Genomic DNA, 17,141 nt, shown 5'->3' with positions numbered 1-17,141 from the left:
GATTAAGGAGGTGAAGATCATAAGTGGGTGCTATGATTTGTTCTCTGGTATGAGAGTGTGTTGGCTCAAGGCAGTGATTTCTTTGGCAAGTGTGCACTTTAGGACTTTCTCTTAAATGTGTGCCTGAAGAAAATTAGGGGTTAAACCTTCCACCTATTTTCCATCTACATGCAGGTTGAAAATACCCCTGCTTATCACGCCCCAGCTGAGGACATTTTTAGACTTCTCTTTATTATCTGTACTATCCTGCTTTTTGCATGTAGGCAGAGAGAATATTACAAAAGAAAATCATACCTCTTTCCTGTTTCATCTCTACATTTCTTGGGGCAGAATAAAAATCTTACGTGTGGAAAATATTTGCCTAGAAAACAATTTAGATTCATGTACTTGGTCAAAGCACATCAAAACATGTTTCTCTACCACCAACAGAAGACATCAGCATACATCAAGAATGAAAATGGGACAGTGATGTTAACATTACTTTGTGAAATGTTTTAAGGTCAGTAGTCAGAGAAAGCAAAATAAATGAAAATTACAAAATGTCTTTCTACATTCAGTGTTGCATCTACAAAGTAAAAAACATTATAAAGATGGACTGGATCCAGTTTTAACAGCTGAAACTTTACTGATGACAGTGACATTATATCAGGTACACCTGGATTAGCTCAGCAGGCTAGACGTCTGAAAGCTGTGGCTTATATTTAGAGGCCAGTGTTTTAGTTAGAACTAACTCTTAACTTGTAAACCCTCTCGTCAGAAAAAAAAAAAAAAAAGACAGGATTTATCTAGTTTCATTTTTATAAGAGTGAAATTTAAGTAGGAAATTTTTTTCCACATTAACTCTTTTAAGTTTTCTGTATAAAGATTCATATTACAAAAGGGAATTCGGACCTCTGTCTTTAGAGAACCCAGCTGCAAAGCCAAGAATGCAAGCTAAATTTATTGAAGTCATATGTTAATTATGTATGCAGTAATGCAATGCAAATGGACACCCACCTGCATGGAATTGCATATAATAATACTTGATAGTATCAATAGAATTAATGTGGAGGAAATGCCATGTTTTATTTTTAGATATTTTGCTATTTTGTTTTTAATTATTGGTGGAATTAGTTAATTAATTAATTGATTTAATTAATGGAAAAGAAGAAAAAAAATAAAGAAAGAAAAAAGAAATCTATTGCAGGTAGACTGCATTGTCATGCAATAATAAATTACTTAATCTGCAAGTAGTCCAATGCCTTTTATATGGTCCCTCTTTGCCACAGTTTCTTGTTCAGCAATCCCTACAAAAAGATCTATTAACCAAAACATATGGTGGTTGGAGTGCTCTGGTTTTCTCAGAAAGGTAATATATCATACAATTAATTAAGCCTCTGGGCCATCTTGATGTCAATGGGATTAAACATTTGTTTAAAGACAGTCATGTGCCTCTTTTCTGAATTGAGGCCTAAAATAAAAGGGGAAATACTGTATGTGATTATGTCATGAAAGACAGCAATCCTCTGGCTGGACAGGACGGGTCTGAGTTAAGGCTATACAGACTTGTATCCAAATGCTTTCATTTTTTTCCCTCTGCTGGTAGAAAGCAGATTTTCCCATGTTTTTATAAAGTGCTGCACGATGCAACACATATTTTATAGCACAAAATGGAAGGCCCCAAGTATTCCAACTACCTGCCATATTATCCCATACTATAATCACAATTTTATTTCAGCAGAGCTTGAGGGTGTCTACTAGGACAGACTCTTAGGACAAGCCCAGCCTGCTCCCAATGGGTTAATGACATTTCTCAGGTTCAACAAATGCACTTGTCTTGTCTTCATGCCTCAGTGCACTTCCAGTGTCAGTCACAAAAACCACTCAAGCTGCTCTGCATGATTGTTCAATTAAAGAGCACAGATAATTTCCAAGACAATTTCAAGTATAAACACTAGCCTTTTTAATCTTATGAAGAAAATACAAATGTTGAGAGGGGAATGAAATTATAATGTGAGGGAAATAGCTTGTGCTATTGTGCTTTTCTTTGTTTTAATTCTTCCAAATTTAGTTGACAAAATCATGTGCTAAGGGAAGGGTCCACAAAGCAGAGTTTCTCCTCTGCCTGCATCTATGATGAGTATAAAGACACAGATTACAGAATATCTTTTTTAAAAGATTATGCTCAGCCTTTCTGGAGATATATAGAAGTTTAAATAGTCACTCAGAGCCAATACCTTGTCCAGCCACAGGCAGTCTATCCCAATAATTTAGACAATCTTTAAAATGAAACTGTTTGCTAGGAAATCTCTTTGAATGTGTCATTGTGGTAAGTAAAAAACCACTCTTGCACAGCACCAGCACAACACCTCTGAATATTTGTGACCTAAGTAACACCTGGGGACTGTGCTTAAAGAAAAGGAAATTTTTCCCTCTTAAAAAAGGAATTTTTTTTTTGAAGTAGTGTGATGGAAGATCTTATCTTTTGCTAATACTTTGTAGTGAAGAAAGGATTTCAAAAAGGAACTTTTGAAATAAAACTATGTTATGTCAGATTGGAGAGCTTATGAAAAGCCTACTCCAAACTAGCAAAGCTGTATAATTTTCCATTCTCTGAGAAACTCACATGCTTAAGAAAACTTCACTGTGTTTTTCAGAGGATGCCTATAAAACTCAAGTCCGAATTGATGATGAGCCAGCCTATCTGGACATTCTAGACACTGCTGGACAGGTGAGTAATTTTCCAATGAGAGTCATTCAATCAGAGATAAACTCAAATATTTTAACCTCAGAGATGTGGGTCACAGTGCTTAAAGTTCCCAATTCAAGCATAAAGGAAGCAGTGGCAGAACAATATAGAGAAATTAGCAAAAGGGAAGATTAAAGGAGTGCTGCAGTATAGAACAATATAACTTCCAAATCTCATCAGAGGAGACAGACAGTCTGAAATAAACAATAGATAAAAAGTTGTTCCTTTTTCTCTTGCATGCAGGAACATCTATCACAATAATGAAATTAATAAATACTGTGTTGATTGTCTTACATTTTTCTCATTCCTCCTTCTCTATATATATTACTGGGATTTTCTGGTCTACTTGTAGTCTAAGTATTTTGTTACATTTCGTCTTCTCCCCACATTATATGTAAATACCAAATGCTCATGCATAAGGAAAATATCTTAATGCCAAAAGTAACACACAGGGTTACGTATACAGGTTTTCCAGAGAAGCTGTGGCTGTCCAATCCCTGGAAGTTCCAAGGCCAGGTTGGATGGGGCTTTTGAGCAACCTGGGCTGTGGAAGTTGCTCCTCTCCCTGGCAAGGGGGTTGGAATGAGACAAAATTTAAAGTTCCTTCCAATCCAAACAATCCCCTGTATCTGTGGTCAGGGAATTAAGCTTCACATGCAGTAAAGAAGAAGAAAGAGTTAAATACAATAATTTCTTCTACCCGACTCAGCTCGTTTTCTTTCCACCTCAAGATATTTTTACTGCTTAATCAAAGTACTGCCACTGCTGATCTTTTCCTCAGGTGTATTTCAGGGTCTCTTTGAAGGCTTTTGTAGTTTCTTGAGTTCCCATAGTGTGTGTGCACCTCCTGCAGGAGCAAAACAACCAAAAAGGAACTTAAACACTTAGATAAACAAGGAAATATTTGGGAAGCAAAAGCCTAGTAACCTTGTTCTCAGCTTCCTAGAGGTCTGAATGCACCTGAGCTAGGCACTGCAAATGGTGGGGAATGCAGTCTGCTGCCAGAAATTTAAAGGAAGTTCAGCTATTGTCATTCATTTTTATATATATTATTTTTCATTACTTTAAAAATTTTGATCATATGAAAAGACTAGAAATAAACCTAATTTTTAATTTATGGGAGGAGGATATGATTTAATTTTGTCAGAACAAACAGTTGCAAGGTAAGAAAAGAAATCAGAATAATTCAGTCAGTGAAAGGTGTTGAGCACAGTAGTACACAAAAGCTGGAGTTTTATCTCTAAATTGTATCTCTATTAGGAAGCAGAAAATCTACAATATTAGAGGCTCGTGGTGTGTAGTGACCAAGTAATGAAATGTGGTGCAGATATTTAATAGAATCATAGAATTTTAAAACCTGGAAAATATCTTTAAAACAGTTAAGTGGAACTGTTAACCCAGCACTTCCAAGCCCACCCCTAAACCACGTCTCCAAGTGCCACAGACATGTGCTTTTTAATACCTCAGGGATGTAACTCCACCACTGCCCAGACATCCTGGGCCAGGGCTTGATAATCCTTTCAAAAAAGAAATTTTTCCTCATGTCCAATCTAAATCTCCCCTTTTTCCTCATCCATTCCTCTTTGTAGCAAGAAGAGGTGTGTGCAGGAGGACCACGCTCAGCAGATTTATCACCCCAGGCCATTTTACAACCTGGGCATAGCTGTTGTACTTCTGTCAAAATGTTGAAATTAATCAACAAATCAAAAGTTGATTTGATATGAGCAAATCTCTATTTTAAATTCCCCTGGTGTTCCATTGTAGATCGTCATCACTGAAACACATTCCCAGCATAACTAGGAAGCTCTTCCCACTTTACCTCCCCATGATTTTTCAGGAGCTGTCCATTCCAAGTGTCCTGGATTTAGCTGCTTGTCTTTGTAGATGTCTTTGGATTTGTTGCCTCTCTATCTGCACTACACAGCTCCAGAATAAATCAAGACCTAATCCAACTCCCATTGAAGTCAGCAGCTGAAATTGGCTCTTTCTTCACAGAGCACTTAATGGTGCTCTCACTGAAGCTCACACAAATTCTGCTCTGACTTTGGTGACTCAGGGTAAAAATCCAAAGCACCCATTTGTGCTGCTGCTGATGTGTGCCTTGGTGGTGCCTAGTTATTTTTATTTCCCCTGGTTTTATGTCAAATTGAAGACGGTGTTACAGCTTCTAAATCAGACAGTGGAAAACTCATTTGTCTGGGTGTCCTCACAGTCATAAATACTTCATCATCGACTTTGAATAATGACTTTAATCACTTCAGGAGATCAAGGAGCCAAAATTGTGATTCACCCTTATTTGGGAAATACAAGAAATCAATAGCCAAACTGACTGAATTTAACGTATTTTTTGTTGTGCTGGAGGATAAGTTTCAACAAATATGTTTCTCCTTTCCCTTCTGTACCTATGGACTAATTAAGAATTTCAACACTGACCAAATTAACTATTAATAATTAACACAGTTTTTAATAGTCAAATCTAGACTTAAAACCCACGTGTGATTTCAAACCTGATACTGCACAAAAATCTTCAATACTTTATCTGCTTGATCTAGTTTGAAGCATTTAAAGCATAAATGGTGCTCCAAAAATACATTTATGTTCTCAACTTTCTGAAGTTAAAAAAAAAAAAAAAAAACAAAAGCAACATTCAAACAAAGTGAAAACCAGAAACATTAATAAACTTGCTCATTTAGTTACTGATTTTTCTCTTGTGCATGTACATAGACCAATTGCGCATCTCAGGAAGTAAACTGATGTTCAATGGCCTCTGGATACATATTTTATACACTATCACTTGTCCTTTTGTACTCTTCCTATACTGTTTTTCAACAGAAGGCACAACAAGAGTAATTTTCTTAAAGAATGTAAGGGCTGGGTCAAGCAGTTATGCTTCACTGAACTCACTACACCTTCTTTTCACCATGCTCTACACTTGCCAGCTGGGCAGCCTGTGTTTGCTCACCCCATTTAGCTTCAGACAGAATATGTTTGCCTCAGAGAGTTTCAGGAGAAGGTATTGATGTAGCTCCTGGTAGCTGGATTATTATAAGCAGACCTAACCTGAGCTCTTCCTTCCAAAAAAAGCTTGAAAATGTGCTGCAAGGAAATGAGCAACAAATTGATGCTGGTATTCTTTTTCAGTGGAACAACTGAATCTAGAAGAAGCTGCCAATAATTGCTTTGGTTAGATATCAATGATGCCTTTGGCTCTTTAACTAGAAGTACTATTCTCAACACTGAACTTTTCTGTTTTTGCATTTACAATTCAATTAAAACAAAAACAAAAAAAAAAAAAAAAAAAAAAAAAAAAAAAAAAAAAAAAAAAAAAAAAAAAAAAGAAGCAAATAAAGCCAAGCACATTAAATGTGAGATTGAGATAATGTTTATAAAAATGAGGAAGTTTATTTTTTAGCTTTTAACTCCCAAGGCTAGCTACAATACGACATATGGAGTATATAGGGCAAACTTCATGGAAATCTGCAAATGCAAATTAGTATCCATAAAGATAGCTTGAACTTCCTTGTTCACCCATATGGGACATTTTTTGAGTAACTTTCCCTTGAAATTCACCCATGTCCACTGAGTTTGGAAGCAATGTTGGTGGAGGTAGTTCTGGGATTTCCCTTTTCTTAACCAATGCGTCATAAAAATAATCTGCTTTTACATACATTTAATCCAAATTGACGCAAACTCTTTGGTTTCCAGCAAACTTGCAGGTGCAAACGAAAGGACATTCAGCCCTCAAGCACTTTATTCTGCATTCAGTTCCCTCACAATTATTCTCTGAGAGTGACAACCCCCAACTGCTCCAACCGCGCACAAAAAGCCTCCACACAGAGTTATAGAAACCTTCTGTTCGCTCATTTACGCTTTCTCACCTTCTCTTCTAGCTTAAAAATATGTTGCTACTTCTGGAACCCAGAAGCATGCTCCTCATGGAGCACACACAGCAGTTATCTCTCCTGCTGTATTTATAGACTGTTGACTGACACAGGAGCTTTTATTCTTGCCACAGCTTTCCCCTGTATGACACATTACCCAATCTCTCTGTGTAGACCTCACGCCGAACACTAAAAGAGCAGCAGAGTTTCCTTCACTGGAAAACAATCTGATCTGACATGTAAAAGAGGCGAAAATTGTTTTCAGATACAAGGCAGGCGAGTATGTGGAAAAATGGGTTTCTGTGCCTGTCAGTGAGACAATACATTCAGAGATTATTGCACCAATTTTTGTTTGCTAAAACGTGAGCTTTTTATGATAAACTTAGTGCACCAGTATATTTCCCAGGTGTGAGTCAGAGGCTTGAAAAATGGGCCCTAAAATGTGATGGCATGCCATTTCAGGGAGATTTTCCTTTGTCTGGAGTTGTGTGCACATGAATTCATTTCCAGGCAGACACTTTTCAATCTGACAACAACAGTGCGCTCTGTACCGAAATCCATCTTTCAAATTGCTAGCAAATCACAGGACATGTTTATCCTGCCAACCTGCAGGACCATGATTCTTGCCCCCTGCTTCAAGCTTTGAAGAGGAACCATATTAGTCCCAAGAGCCCTTCAGATAAACACACTTTCTCAGACTAAACGCTATAGTCCGATGATTCACTCAGGCTGTTATCTGAGACCCCTCTGCTTATTATCTAAACATGCTGCTCTAATCCTGAATCAATGGAAGTGAAATCTCAAAGCAGGCTAGTGCAGCTTATCTCAAGGAAATGTAAAATGCCTTTTTGGCAGTAATTATGTCTTAATGGGCCTTTACAGCATGTTCTTATAAGAGGAAAACAATTTTATTGCACTTTCTGCTAGGTACTAGTGCATAAATGAAATCCATTTTATTTTTAAAGCATAGGGATATTGAAGTAAGTAGCAACTATTAACACAGTGTATTAGGTGAGAAGAGCATTAGTTTTATTTCCCAGCATGTTGTTCCACAGGCTGTTGAAAACATACTTAGAAAGTATAAAATCATAACACTGAAATTTTGGTGGGATCTTGAAACAAGTTGTTCTGTACTTTCTGGGAAGAGCTAAAATGTCTCCCTTGACCTAGTCATTTTATTTGCCAATGGACAGATTGTGGAGAAACACTTATTTGGCACAGATACAGAGTGGAAAAAACAGTTGCAGTAAATCACAGATGAAATTGTGGACCTGACACCAGTTTCCTTCAGATCATTGGCAAAATATTCCTTGACTTCAGTAGGAAAAGATCTAGGCATATGCTGATAAAAATGAGTGTATAACCAAAGGAGATGAGGAAACTGGCAGCCAAGATTCCCAACTTCCTTTTTCATCCCTGTCCATGAGTGAATCATGATGCAATAAAGGGTGGATCAGTTTGTATTTCTAGGCCTGCATTTATCTTCCTGTCAAACAGGTGCAATAAAATGTTGCAGGGAACAAGCATTTAGGGTGAACATCAGCATTTATTGAGTCTGACAATCCTGATTGCCTGCCCATTGCTACCATTCCTCTTCAGCAAAGTCAGTGGTAGTGGTTCCATACTGCAAATGCTGGGGAATTTTCCAGTGTTTTCTGTTCTCTTTCAGCAAAGTTTTTAGTGGCTTTTTTTTGTTTGTTTTGGGTTTTTTGTTTTTTTTTTTAATGTGAAATGCTTTCCCTCTCACTGTTCTTCATCTTTCTCTAATTTACAACTTCCAAAACCAGATAAATACAGAGTGAAATACAGAGTGATGCTGCTGAAAGATTATTTTTTCTCTTTTTAATAAAATAACATAAAAGAGAAGAAAACATAATACTAAATTTTTGAAAAAAAATTGGAAAATCTTTTTTTCTTTCAAAGCGTTTATTTGTAGTGTGGAGTTTTGGTTTTATTATTGTTGGGTGTTTTGGGGTTTTTAAATTATTTTATTTAATTTGGCTTTGAGGTGGTTTTGGTTGGTTGGTTGTTTTTGTTCTGGTGTACATTATATGGAAAACACCTATATAAGCACATTCCATATGAGTAAACTTCATCCAGATCCTCCGCAAGATTATGATAATGTAATTTTTTTCCTTTCTCCCAGTACTGGAAAATATTCTGCACTTTTTCTTTACATCAGTGATTGGTACTGAAGTACTTCGAAGTTCCAGCAGGCACTGCACATACTCTAAATGTGTCCTGATTTCTTTATATATATGTGACTGTCCTAGATAATCTCATCAGGAATTCCATTTTACAGAGGTTTTCTATCAAAACCTACCTGTTACCAAGCAGCTGTACACAAACCGGGGACACCAGTGGGCAGAAAACTGAATTTTACCTCTATCAGTTTTCACAAAGCTCACATCATAATAATATTTCCAGGACTAAAAAAATTGGCTTGAATGCTGAGAAAAAGGCACATATTACAGCACCACATGGTGCCTATTTCCCCTGAACAAATGACCAAGAAATGGTTCTTTTTGCAGAGCAGGGCTTTAATGCTTCATAGGAAAAGTAGGTTGCCCCCAAAAAATGAGATTTTCAAAATAAAGTGTCTTTTATGCCATTCTGAAGCTTTGAATGGTGTTGTCTGCAGACAAAGAGAGCAAAAGAAAAAAATTATATAGTGTTATCTGAAACATCCAAACATTTCACTTGCTAAACCACATGAGATGGACTGCTGGAAAAAGCTTTCTAAAAATGTAATTTTTATTTCCTGCTAGCAGGAAGGGGAATGTAAAAACCTAAAACCAAGTAATATCTTTTAATCTGCAGTTTCAATAGTTTTGCCCCAGAACCTGGAAGTGAAATTCCCTCCCACCAAGCAAACAAACACACAAAAACTCCCAACAAACAAACAGAAAACCTGAAAAGTAACCCTCATCAAATTTTGGTCTCCATTGCTTGTTACCTTTCTAATATAAGAAATGTTATTCCGTTAATCCAAATTTTTCAAAGAGGGGATGAGGAGAAAAGTAGAAACTCAATAAAATAATTACTGAAAATACGAAATATTTTCTTGGGGCTTTTATTATTTTTTTTTCTTAGCGAGCTATATTTTTGGATATATTTTTCTCTCACTTCCATAGACGAAAGCTTGCACAGCTTGCATAGACTTTTATTCCTATTTTTCTAAATGTGTGCCTGTTGGATGAGGAGAATAAATTTTTGTCATGAGTGTTCCATGTCATTATCAGAGCCGTGGGATGATGTGAGACAAACCATGCCAGGAAATGATCTTATCTCTTAATGAGACAAAATCTCAAAAGCTTAGTAGTGGCTATATTGGCTATACCTGTGTCAGAAATCAGTGTGGCACCTGACTTACACCTCGGACAAAGATGAAGGAGACAGACTCCTCTAACTTTTGGACCTGCAGATGAGCTTTAGCCCTGTGTAGGAGAGTTTTAGCACATCTCAGAAGTCACCCAGGATCATAAAATCATGGAGTGCATTCAATTGGAAGTGACTGTAAAACCCCTGCCATGGCAGGGACACCTTCCACTGTCCCAGATTGCTCCAAGACCTGTCCAACCTGACCTTGGACACTTCCAGGGATGGGGCGGCCACAGCTGCTCTGGGCAATCTGTGAGAGGGCCTCACCATCCTCACAGGAAAAATTTCTTCCCAATATCTCATCCAACCCTGCTCTCCATCAATTTAAAGCCATTCCTCCTCCTCCTGTCACTCTATACCCTGTTCCCAAGTCCCTCTCTAGTGCTCTTGTAGTCCCTCCTGGAAAGTGTCTCAAGGTCTACCTGAATCCTTCACTTTCTCTCTTGGATCTGCTGATCCAACCAAGGTACCTCATGACTTATTTTTTTAGAGCTCTGCCTCTGTCCTCATGTTTTTTGTTTTGTTTTTTTCTTTTTTTTTTTTTTTTTTCCTAATGCAATAAATACTATTCAGAAATATTTGTGCACGTGGAAATGAAAAAGCACGTTGAGAAGTCACAGGGACATGACAACTCAGTCCTTTCCTGTCACAAGTTTACTTTGTAAGCAATACAAAATCCATGCAGGATTGTAACACAGGTATTTTACATTCAATTTGGTGGTGATTTATGTGGTCCCCAGGGAACACACCCATCAGATAAACACTTAGGGAAATTTCAGTTGCAGAAATGAGTGCACTATTGATTAAATGTTACAAAAGTCTAAAATAGCTGCTCTGTAGATTGCTTGTTTCTTCGTTTCCCCCCTTTTCATGTTCTCAGATTAAATTATATCTCTGCTGATGAGTAGGGCACAGGGGAGGGAAGAGAAAAACCTGTATGGTGGAATTTTTAAGGTCAGCACACTTGTTAGGGAAGTCATCATGAGAGAGCATACATGCAAGCCAGAATGTAATTTGCAGTCATTTATCAGAGCAATGAGGTGTCTGACTCCACAGCCTCCTGGTTTACTTCTGCAAGGCTGCACAAGGCCTCGCTGGGGATGGAGACAAGCCTGTGATGACCACAAAAGCTGACAAGAGCATGTCTGAATCCCTGTAAAGCCCTTCCTTGCAGCTGCAGGCATTACCTCTTCACCACTGGGCTGTTGTCTTTTTTTTCTTTTTTTTTAATTTATTTTTTTCTTTTAATCTCTGCTGTTCACTGAAATGCAATTACCAAGGTATTAATTTTTCCCTTTAACCATTTATGATGCATTTGTGATAAAAGGTGAAAACTGTCTCTTTTTTGCATATCAATGAGAATGAGTAGAAAGTATTATGTGGTGCATGATAAACCAAAGGCATATGGGGGTTTTAGAGGTAGTTAACAATGAAGATTGCTTCAGTGCCTGCATTTAGAAGAAAATTGCTAAGGTGTTTATCCCTCAGAGAGAGACCATTAGCATGAATATGAAAGAAAAGGCAGTTCTCTGAGTTAGGGAGTGTAGCACTGAGGAATTTGTACTGGCATTGTGGAGAATTGATATGGTGATTTCATCTATATTTAGGGGTGAATAAAAAGTAGATATCATCTCCTAGGTAGGTGATGGACTGCATCTTTTCATTACTGCACAAGACAAACCATCTTAGGAAGAGCAGGATTAATAAAGTTAACAAAAGCACAGTTGCAGAAAACAGGAAAATATATTATCACGTGGAAGCAGGAGGGCAATTAGAGTGGGAACACCGGGAATCTTAGTGAAAAAAAGCTGCATCTGGAGGGAGAGTCTGAGTGCCAGTGCAGGTTATTTATTAGTTCCTCAGTAAGAAAGAATGGTCACTCAGTGATGTTATATTTTGTAGTTCTGAGTTATTTCATTGGAAGTTGCTCAAATCTGTCTTTTTCTCTGCCTTATTTCCCTTTCCTTTTTTTTTTTTTTTTTTTTTTTCTTTCTTTCTTTCTTTCTTTCTTTCTTTCTTTCTTTCTTTCTTTCTTTCTTTCTATCAGGCTGGTGTGGCTCAATCTCTCTTCATAAGTTATGATGCAGGACATATGAATGTAGAATAGTGAGTGCATACAAAGTGCTCTGCAGTTAGGGAAAGGGCAGTGAAATTGTCATCCATCAGTGCTCAGGATGTGAAGGAATACTGACACCTGTTTTTCATGAAGCTTAGTCCTGCATAGTCTGTGACTGAGAGCAGTGCCAGACAGCATGGGAAGCAGTATCACAGCTGAAAAGAATAGGGAAACCTGAATCTATAAGCCCACTTGTGGGAAACAACATGATTTCACTGATGGCAAAAATAGATCGTGTCTAACAATGATTTAAAGTCAATGAAAAAATAACGCCACAAATCCATTATTTTCAGAGAGGGTGAAAGCTTAACATACCAGTTCAGAGCCTCAGACTCATTTGGATAAAGATGAGAGCAATGTCATCATGAATTACCCTGATTGAGTAATCCATATTAAGAAACTGCTATCTTTATTTTTAATTAATTTCTCTTTACATTCAGAACATTAGTTGTGCATAAATTCTCTTCTGTATTCAGAGATAAGCGATGTATTAACCAGTGGGAAGGAATCCATCTCTTTCCATGAGAATACATTAGTTTTTAGAAAGAATCCTGAACTGAGGTATAATGCAACATCATCTCCTTTCTGGGATTGAAGACCCTTTTCTGCAGTAAGCAGATTTCTGCAGAAGAACATAAGTATAGGGGAAATTGGGAAGGGAAAATAATTTTAGAAAATTTTCAGCCAAAATTTTGTGAAAACCATGAATGTAAATCTATGCTGAATTTCATAATCAGTGCATGTCTAATTGTGTTTCTTGAATTACTGATCCATTCACTTGACCCTGTAAGCCAGGAAAATCTTCTTGCCCATAGGCAAGGTCTTGAGGTGCTGTCAATCACTCTGCCCAGGTGAGCTAACCTGGAAAACCCCTAAGAATCAGCAGCTAAAAAGTAATGCTGCTATTTGTCACAGAAATGGATATCATACATTTGTCTTCCAGAAAGAACACCTGTCATGAATATTCTTCTGTTTCCCTTTCCTGGTAAATAAATTAGCTTAAACAGGGGGTTGCCACTTGTCTTCTAAATTACAGATTAATTTCAGTGGCTGTCTGAGCTTTATCCTTGTACATTCCCAGAGTTAAGAAAAGTCTACTGATTTTGTACAACGTGGAGTTTGTAATATTGCCCCAGTCAGATAAAGCTCAGAAAGCCATTAGTCTGCTGGGAGCTTGGACTGAATCTTTTTTGATCTTCATACTTCTCCCATCATCAGTTATGTGCATTTTGTCCCCAGTACAAATTCACAGAAGAAAAGGGATATTGCTGTTTTACAGCAGAAGCAAGAATTCTTTCCTGTAATTACAAGGCATGAGACACTGACTGATCATTAATCAAGGGACTGATTATTATAATAATCCACTGCAAGCTCATGGGCTAATTCTCATTTATACTAATCCCACTTTCAACTGCTCCTGAATCATTACTAGAATGGGCAAAAAGGGTTGTGAGAGATGGGTTTGATGCTCAACCAGAGCAGTGTAGAGACTTGAAGAGGAGAAGAATCCATCTCTGTCCTCCAGTGTTTAAGCCAGAGCCCCTGCATTTTCTTTGGTCTGTCTCTGAGCTGTTACTCAGCTCCCTTCCTTCCTCCCAGTGATGTGGCAGATGGTTTAGGCTGGCACAGGTTGCTGAGTACCACCTGCTGCAAATATTTCGCTCTCTTTTCCTGTGTAACTCCTTTTGCTGTTGTTGTTATCATTTGCAAAGGATGGATGGGAATAAGAGGGAGGAAAGAAGAAAGTGTGAAGTGATGTTGATAATGTTTTGTGTTTTCCTGTTTTCTGCTGCGTCATTGCTGGGAATCTCTAGCTGGTGCAGGCAGGGCTCCTGCAAACAAAGGCAGCAGGTTGGGAACTTTGGCTTCTGTGGTGGAAAAAGTGTACCTTTATTATCTCATAATGTTACTGAACCCATGCTGAGGAACAGCATTTCCCACTGCTGGGTGCTGTGGAGGGAAAAATCCCCGACTGGCTTCAGGCATTAGATGCTACATTCTCTTGATCTTTTCCCTCCGTTGGAAATGAAACAGCCTTGCAGAAGCTAAATGAAAAGTCTAAAATGGAGGGGAGGAGTAGCCTTATCATCCAAATGCATGAAGGGTATGAGTGGGCAGGGCCTGGCTGATATTGTGGACATCAGAAGCAGGGCTCTCTATTTAGTCTCTGTCAAGGAAGTGAGAGAGGTACAAAAGAAAATCACCCCTGGCATCTTAAACACTCCCCTAAGGGTGAGGGTGGGTTGAGTTACTCTCTGGAGTCAGTTTTATCTCTCTAATGACTGTAGAGAGAGGGACTTGAAGACTAAATAAAGAGATTATTCTAAATTTAGAATACCTGACTACCTCTTCAGGAGGCAGAAAGCACATTTAATAAAGCTTTTTACATCTATATTAATACTGGTATTGTGATGTTTATATGATATAATATCCAGCTAACATCTCACCTGGATGTTTTCTTATTCAAAATGTAACTGCTGCAGGTTTTTTGCTGCTTGCTATTACAAGCTTTTAAAAAATATTTGGTTTTGCCCCCTCCTCTGCTCACAAAAAAACGCACTAAAAATCCATGAAAACCAGATAATTATCACAGCACTTCTCACCAGTGTACTTTCATTAGACAAATCTATTTCAAGAGGTAAAAGAAAAGCACAATTTATGACAAGCAGTGCCAGGTGGATGATATGTAATCCTGACATAGTCAGCTGTGATGCTTATGTGTGTAAGAGAACTTACTAACAGAGAGAGATGGAGGGTTTGCTTTTTGGCTTTAAAAAGGATTTGCTGCTAAAATGTAATATTGTACCGTACCAGCAAAAAATTTCTGGAGACAAACAAAATTTTCAACTTGCTTTTAATAAGAAAATTCTGAGTGAACAATGAAGTTTAATGTGTTTTTTGTTGTTTTTTTTTTCTTCTCTCACTATCTGAAGATTTTTTCCCCTCCCTGTGTCTTTTTTCTTCATTTTGCCTTTTTTTTTTTTTTTTTTTTTTTTTTTTTTTTTTTTTTTTTTTTTTTTTTTTTTGCCATAGATGAACAGTATCCCACCTGTTTGCAAGAATATATCCCACCCCTCAAGTGTTCACTACAAATATGAAAAAAAACCCAGTTTATAACAAGAATGACCCCTGTGGTAATCAGGGAGACAGTTTTGATTAAGAACATCTGTTAGCATATTCCTGGTTCTAAAGTCAAGCAGAACATAAGACAAGAAGATATAGAAAGTGACGTTCTTCAAACTGTGAGGCTGGCCTCCCTGGGGAGGCTCTGACCTCTTCCAGAGATACAAGCCAAGATCATAAAAAAAAACCAGAACAGACATCAAAATGTGTGGAGAGTGTGTGTACTTTGAAAAACATGACACCTTTGCTTCGGAGGTGCCTCATCTTTAAATTTCTAAGCACCACACTTCTGAGGATTGTGGGGAAGGACTGCACTTGCAAGCTGTGTTTACTGCTCAAACACATCACCACACAAGGAAAAAGAGGGGCAGGAATGGTGACCCTCTGCTCACTGCCTTGTCTTTTATTTTTGGGGTGTTTTTTTTTTGTTGTTTGTTTGTTTGGGGTTTTTTGTGGTTCTTCTTCTTTCTCTTTTATCCTTTTTGGGGCTGTCAAAGCCATCTCCTTAGCTATGGGCAACATGGGGATCTGGGAGAAACGGCTTCACTTCAGAGCTCTGCTGATGTAAAGTGCCTCTAAACACCTTCTGTACCAAGTTGCATAAAAGATTTTCTAACCCAGCACTCCTTCTCCAGCATTGTTAAAGAGGAAATACTTAGGAAACAGCAAAGAAACAAACTGGCTTTGCTGAACTTTATTATACATCATTCTAGATTCTTTTGGTCAGCAAGGCAGGGCTGTCCTGAGCTGACCATGAGACCCAGACTAATGTTTGATGATAATACATAGACAAACCCTTCATAAAGATCAAGGTATCTCAGTGTAGTGTGACTTTATTGCTCAATTACTTTGTTTTCTCTTCTGGGCACATTAAAATACTGATCTTGGAAAATATTCTGATCTCTAATAAAAAAACCCCCAATATACAAGTTCTATTTATATATCCATGATAATAATATGATTTTTAAATTAATTAAAAATATTGTTTTTTATGAAAAAAATCTCTTGGTCATAATGAAATATGAAATAAAAGAGTATCAATCAAGATGAAGGAGAGAAGTTAGGCATTTTCTTTTTGCTAAATTATTTTCTTAAAAGCTGCTAGAAAAAGCCAGAATATACAGGACAACAAGACGTGGAAATAGGAACACTCTCCCAAGTGTAGGTAGGGAAGTATTTATTGAGTGTGAATGGATTGGATTATGAAAGAGAAAGTGTTGCTAGAATTAAGAATTTTGAAAGATTAAAAGGCAATGAGGTAGGTTTCTACAGGTACACTGGCAATTGCACAGTGGTCAAGAAAAATGTGAAGCTGCTGCTGGAGCACATGAGTGTTCTAACAATGAGGAACATGGAATTTACAAATACACTCAAGGCTTCCTCTCTCCCCATCCTCAGAGGCAAGCTCTGCTCTTATGCCTCCCAGAAAAGTTTGGGGAAGGGAGAGTTTAGAGGGGGATAAATAAGGGAGAAGTGAATCAAGCTGGGTGTGGGCAGCTCGGTACCACAGGATGAGACCTATCCAAGCATGTTGAGGAAGCTGCTCGATATCATTGTGAGGCTGCTCTCATACCTGTGAAAAATCATGCCAGATGCCTGATCACTGAAGAAAGGCAAATGTGACATCTCTCTAGGAGCAACTTAACCATCAAGAGATTTTCTTGTCAGCGTTCTTCAACAACAGGTAGAAATATATAGTCTTATGAGGATTAGTGGAATTTTTTTTTTCTGCATTCACTTATACTGGAGAAAGAAAAGGAAAAAGTTATGCTGCCTTCTTTCAACTTTAGAAAAAATTTTGTTTTGTTTCTGTCCAATCTTGATACTTGTTCTCAAGTATCGCATCTCCTAAGAAGAATGATGATTTGGTTTCAAAAGAGTTTTTACCACACTTTTCAGTTAAGTCTTAGTC

At 37.7% G+C, this 17,141-nt stretch overlaps 1 protein-coding gene across 1 annotated transcript in view; it reads left to right on the top strand.

Moving 5' to 3' along the window:
* RIT2 (Ras like without CAAX 2) overlaps positions 1-17,141 on the top strand; it is a 172,498-nt gene that overhangs the window by 66,383 nt on the left and 88,974 nt on the right. The window contains exon 3 of the mRNA XM_041423568.1: positions 2,637-2,710. Within this exon, the coding sequence (XP_041279502.1) occupies positions 2,637-2,710 (74 nt within the window). The remainder of the gene's footprint in view (positions 1-2,636; positions 2,711-17,141) is intronic.

This window comes from Onychostruthus taczanowskii, unplaced genomic scaffold, assembly GCF_017590055.1.
Source record: "Onychostruthus taczanowskii isolate IOZ18803 unplaced genomic scaffold, ASM1759005v1 scaffold79, whole genome shotgun sequence".
In the NCBI taxonomy this organism is placed as follows: Eukaryota; Metazoa; Chordata; class Aves; order Passeriformes; family Passeridae; genus Onychostruthus; species Onychostruthus taczanowskii.
Note: the sequence above shows the minus strand (reverse complement) of the source record. Positions and strands in the feature narration are given on the sequence as shown.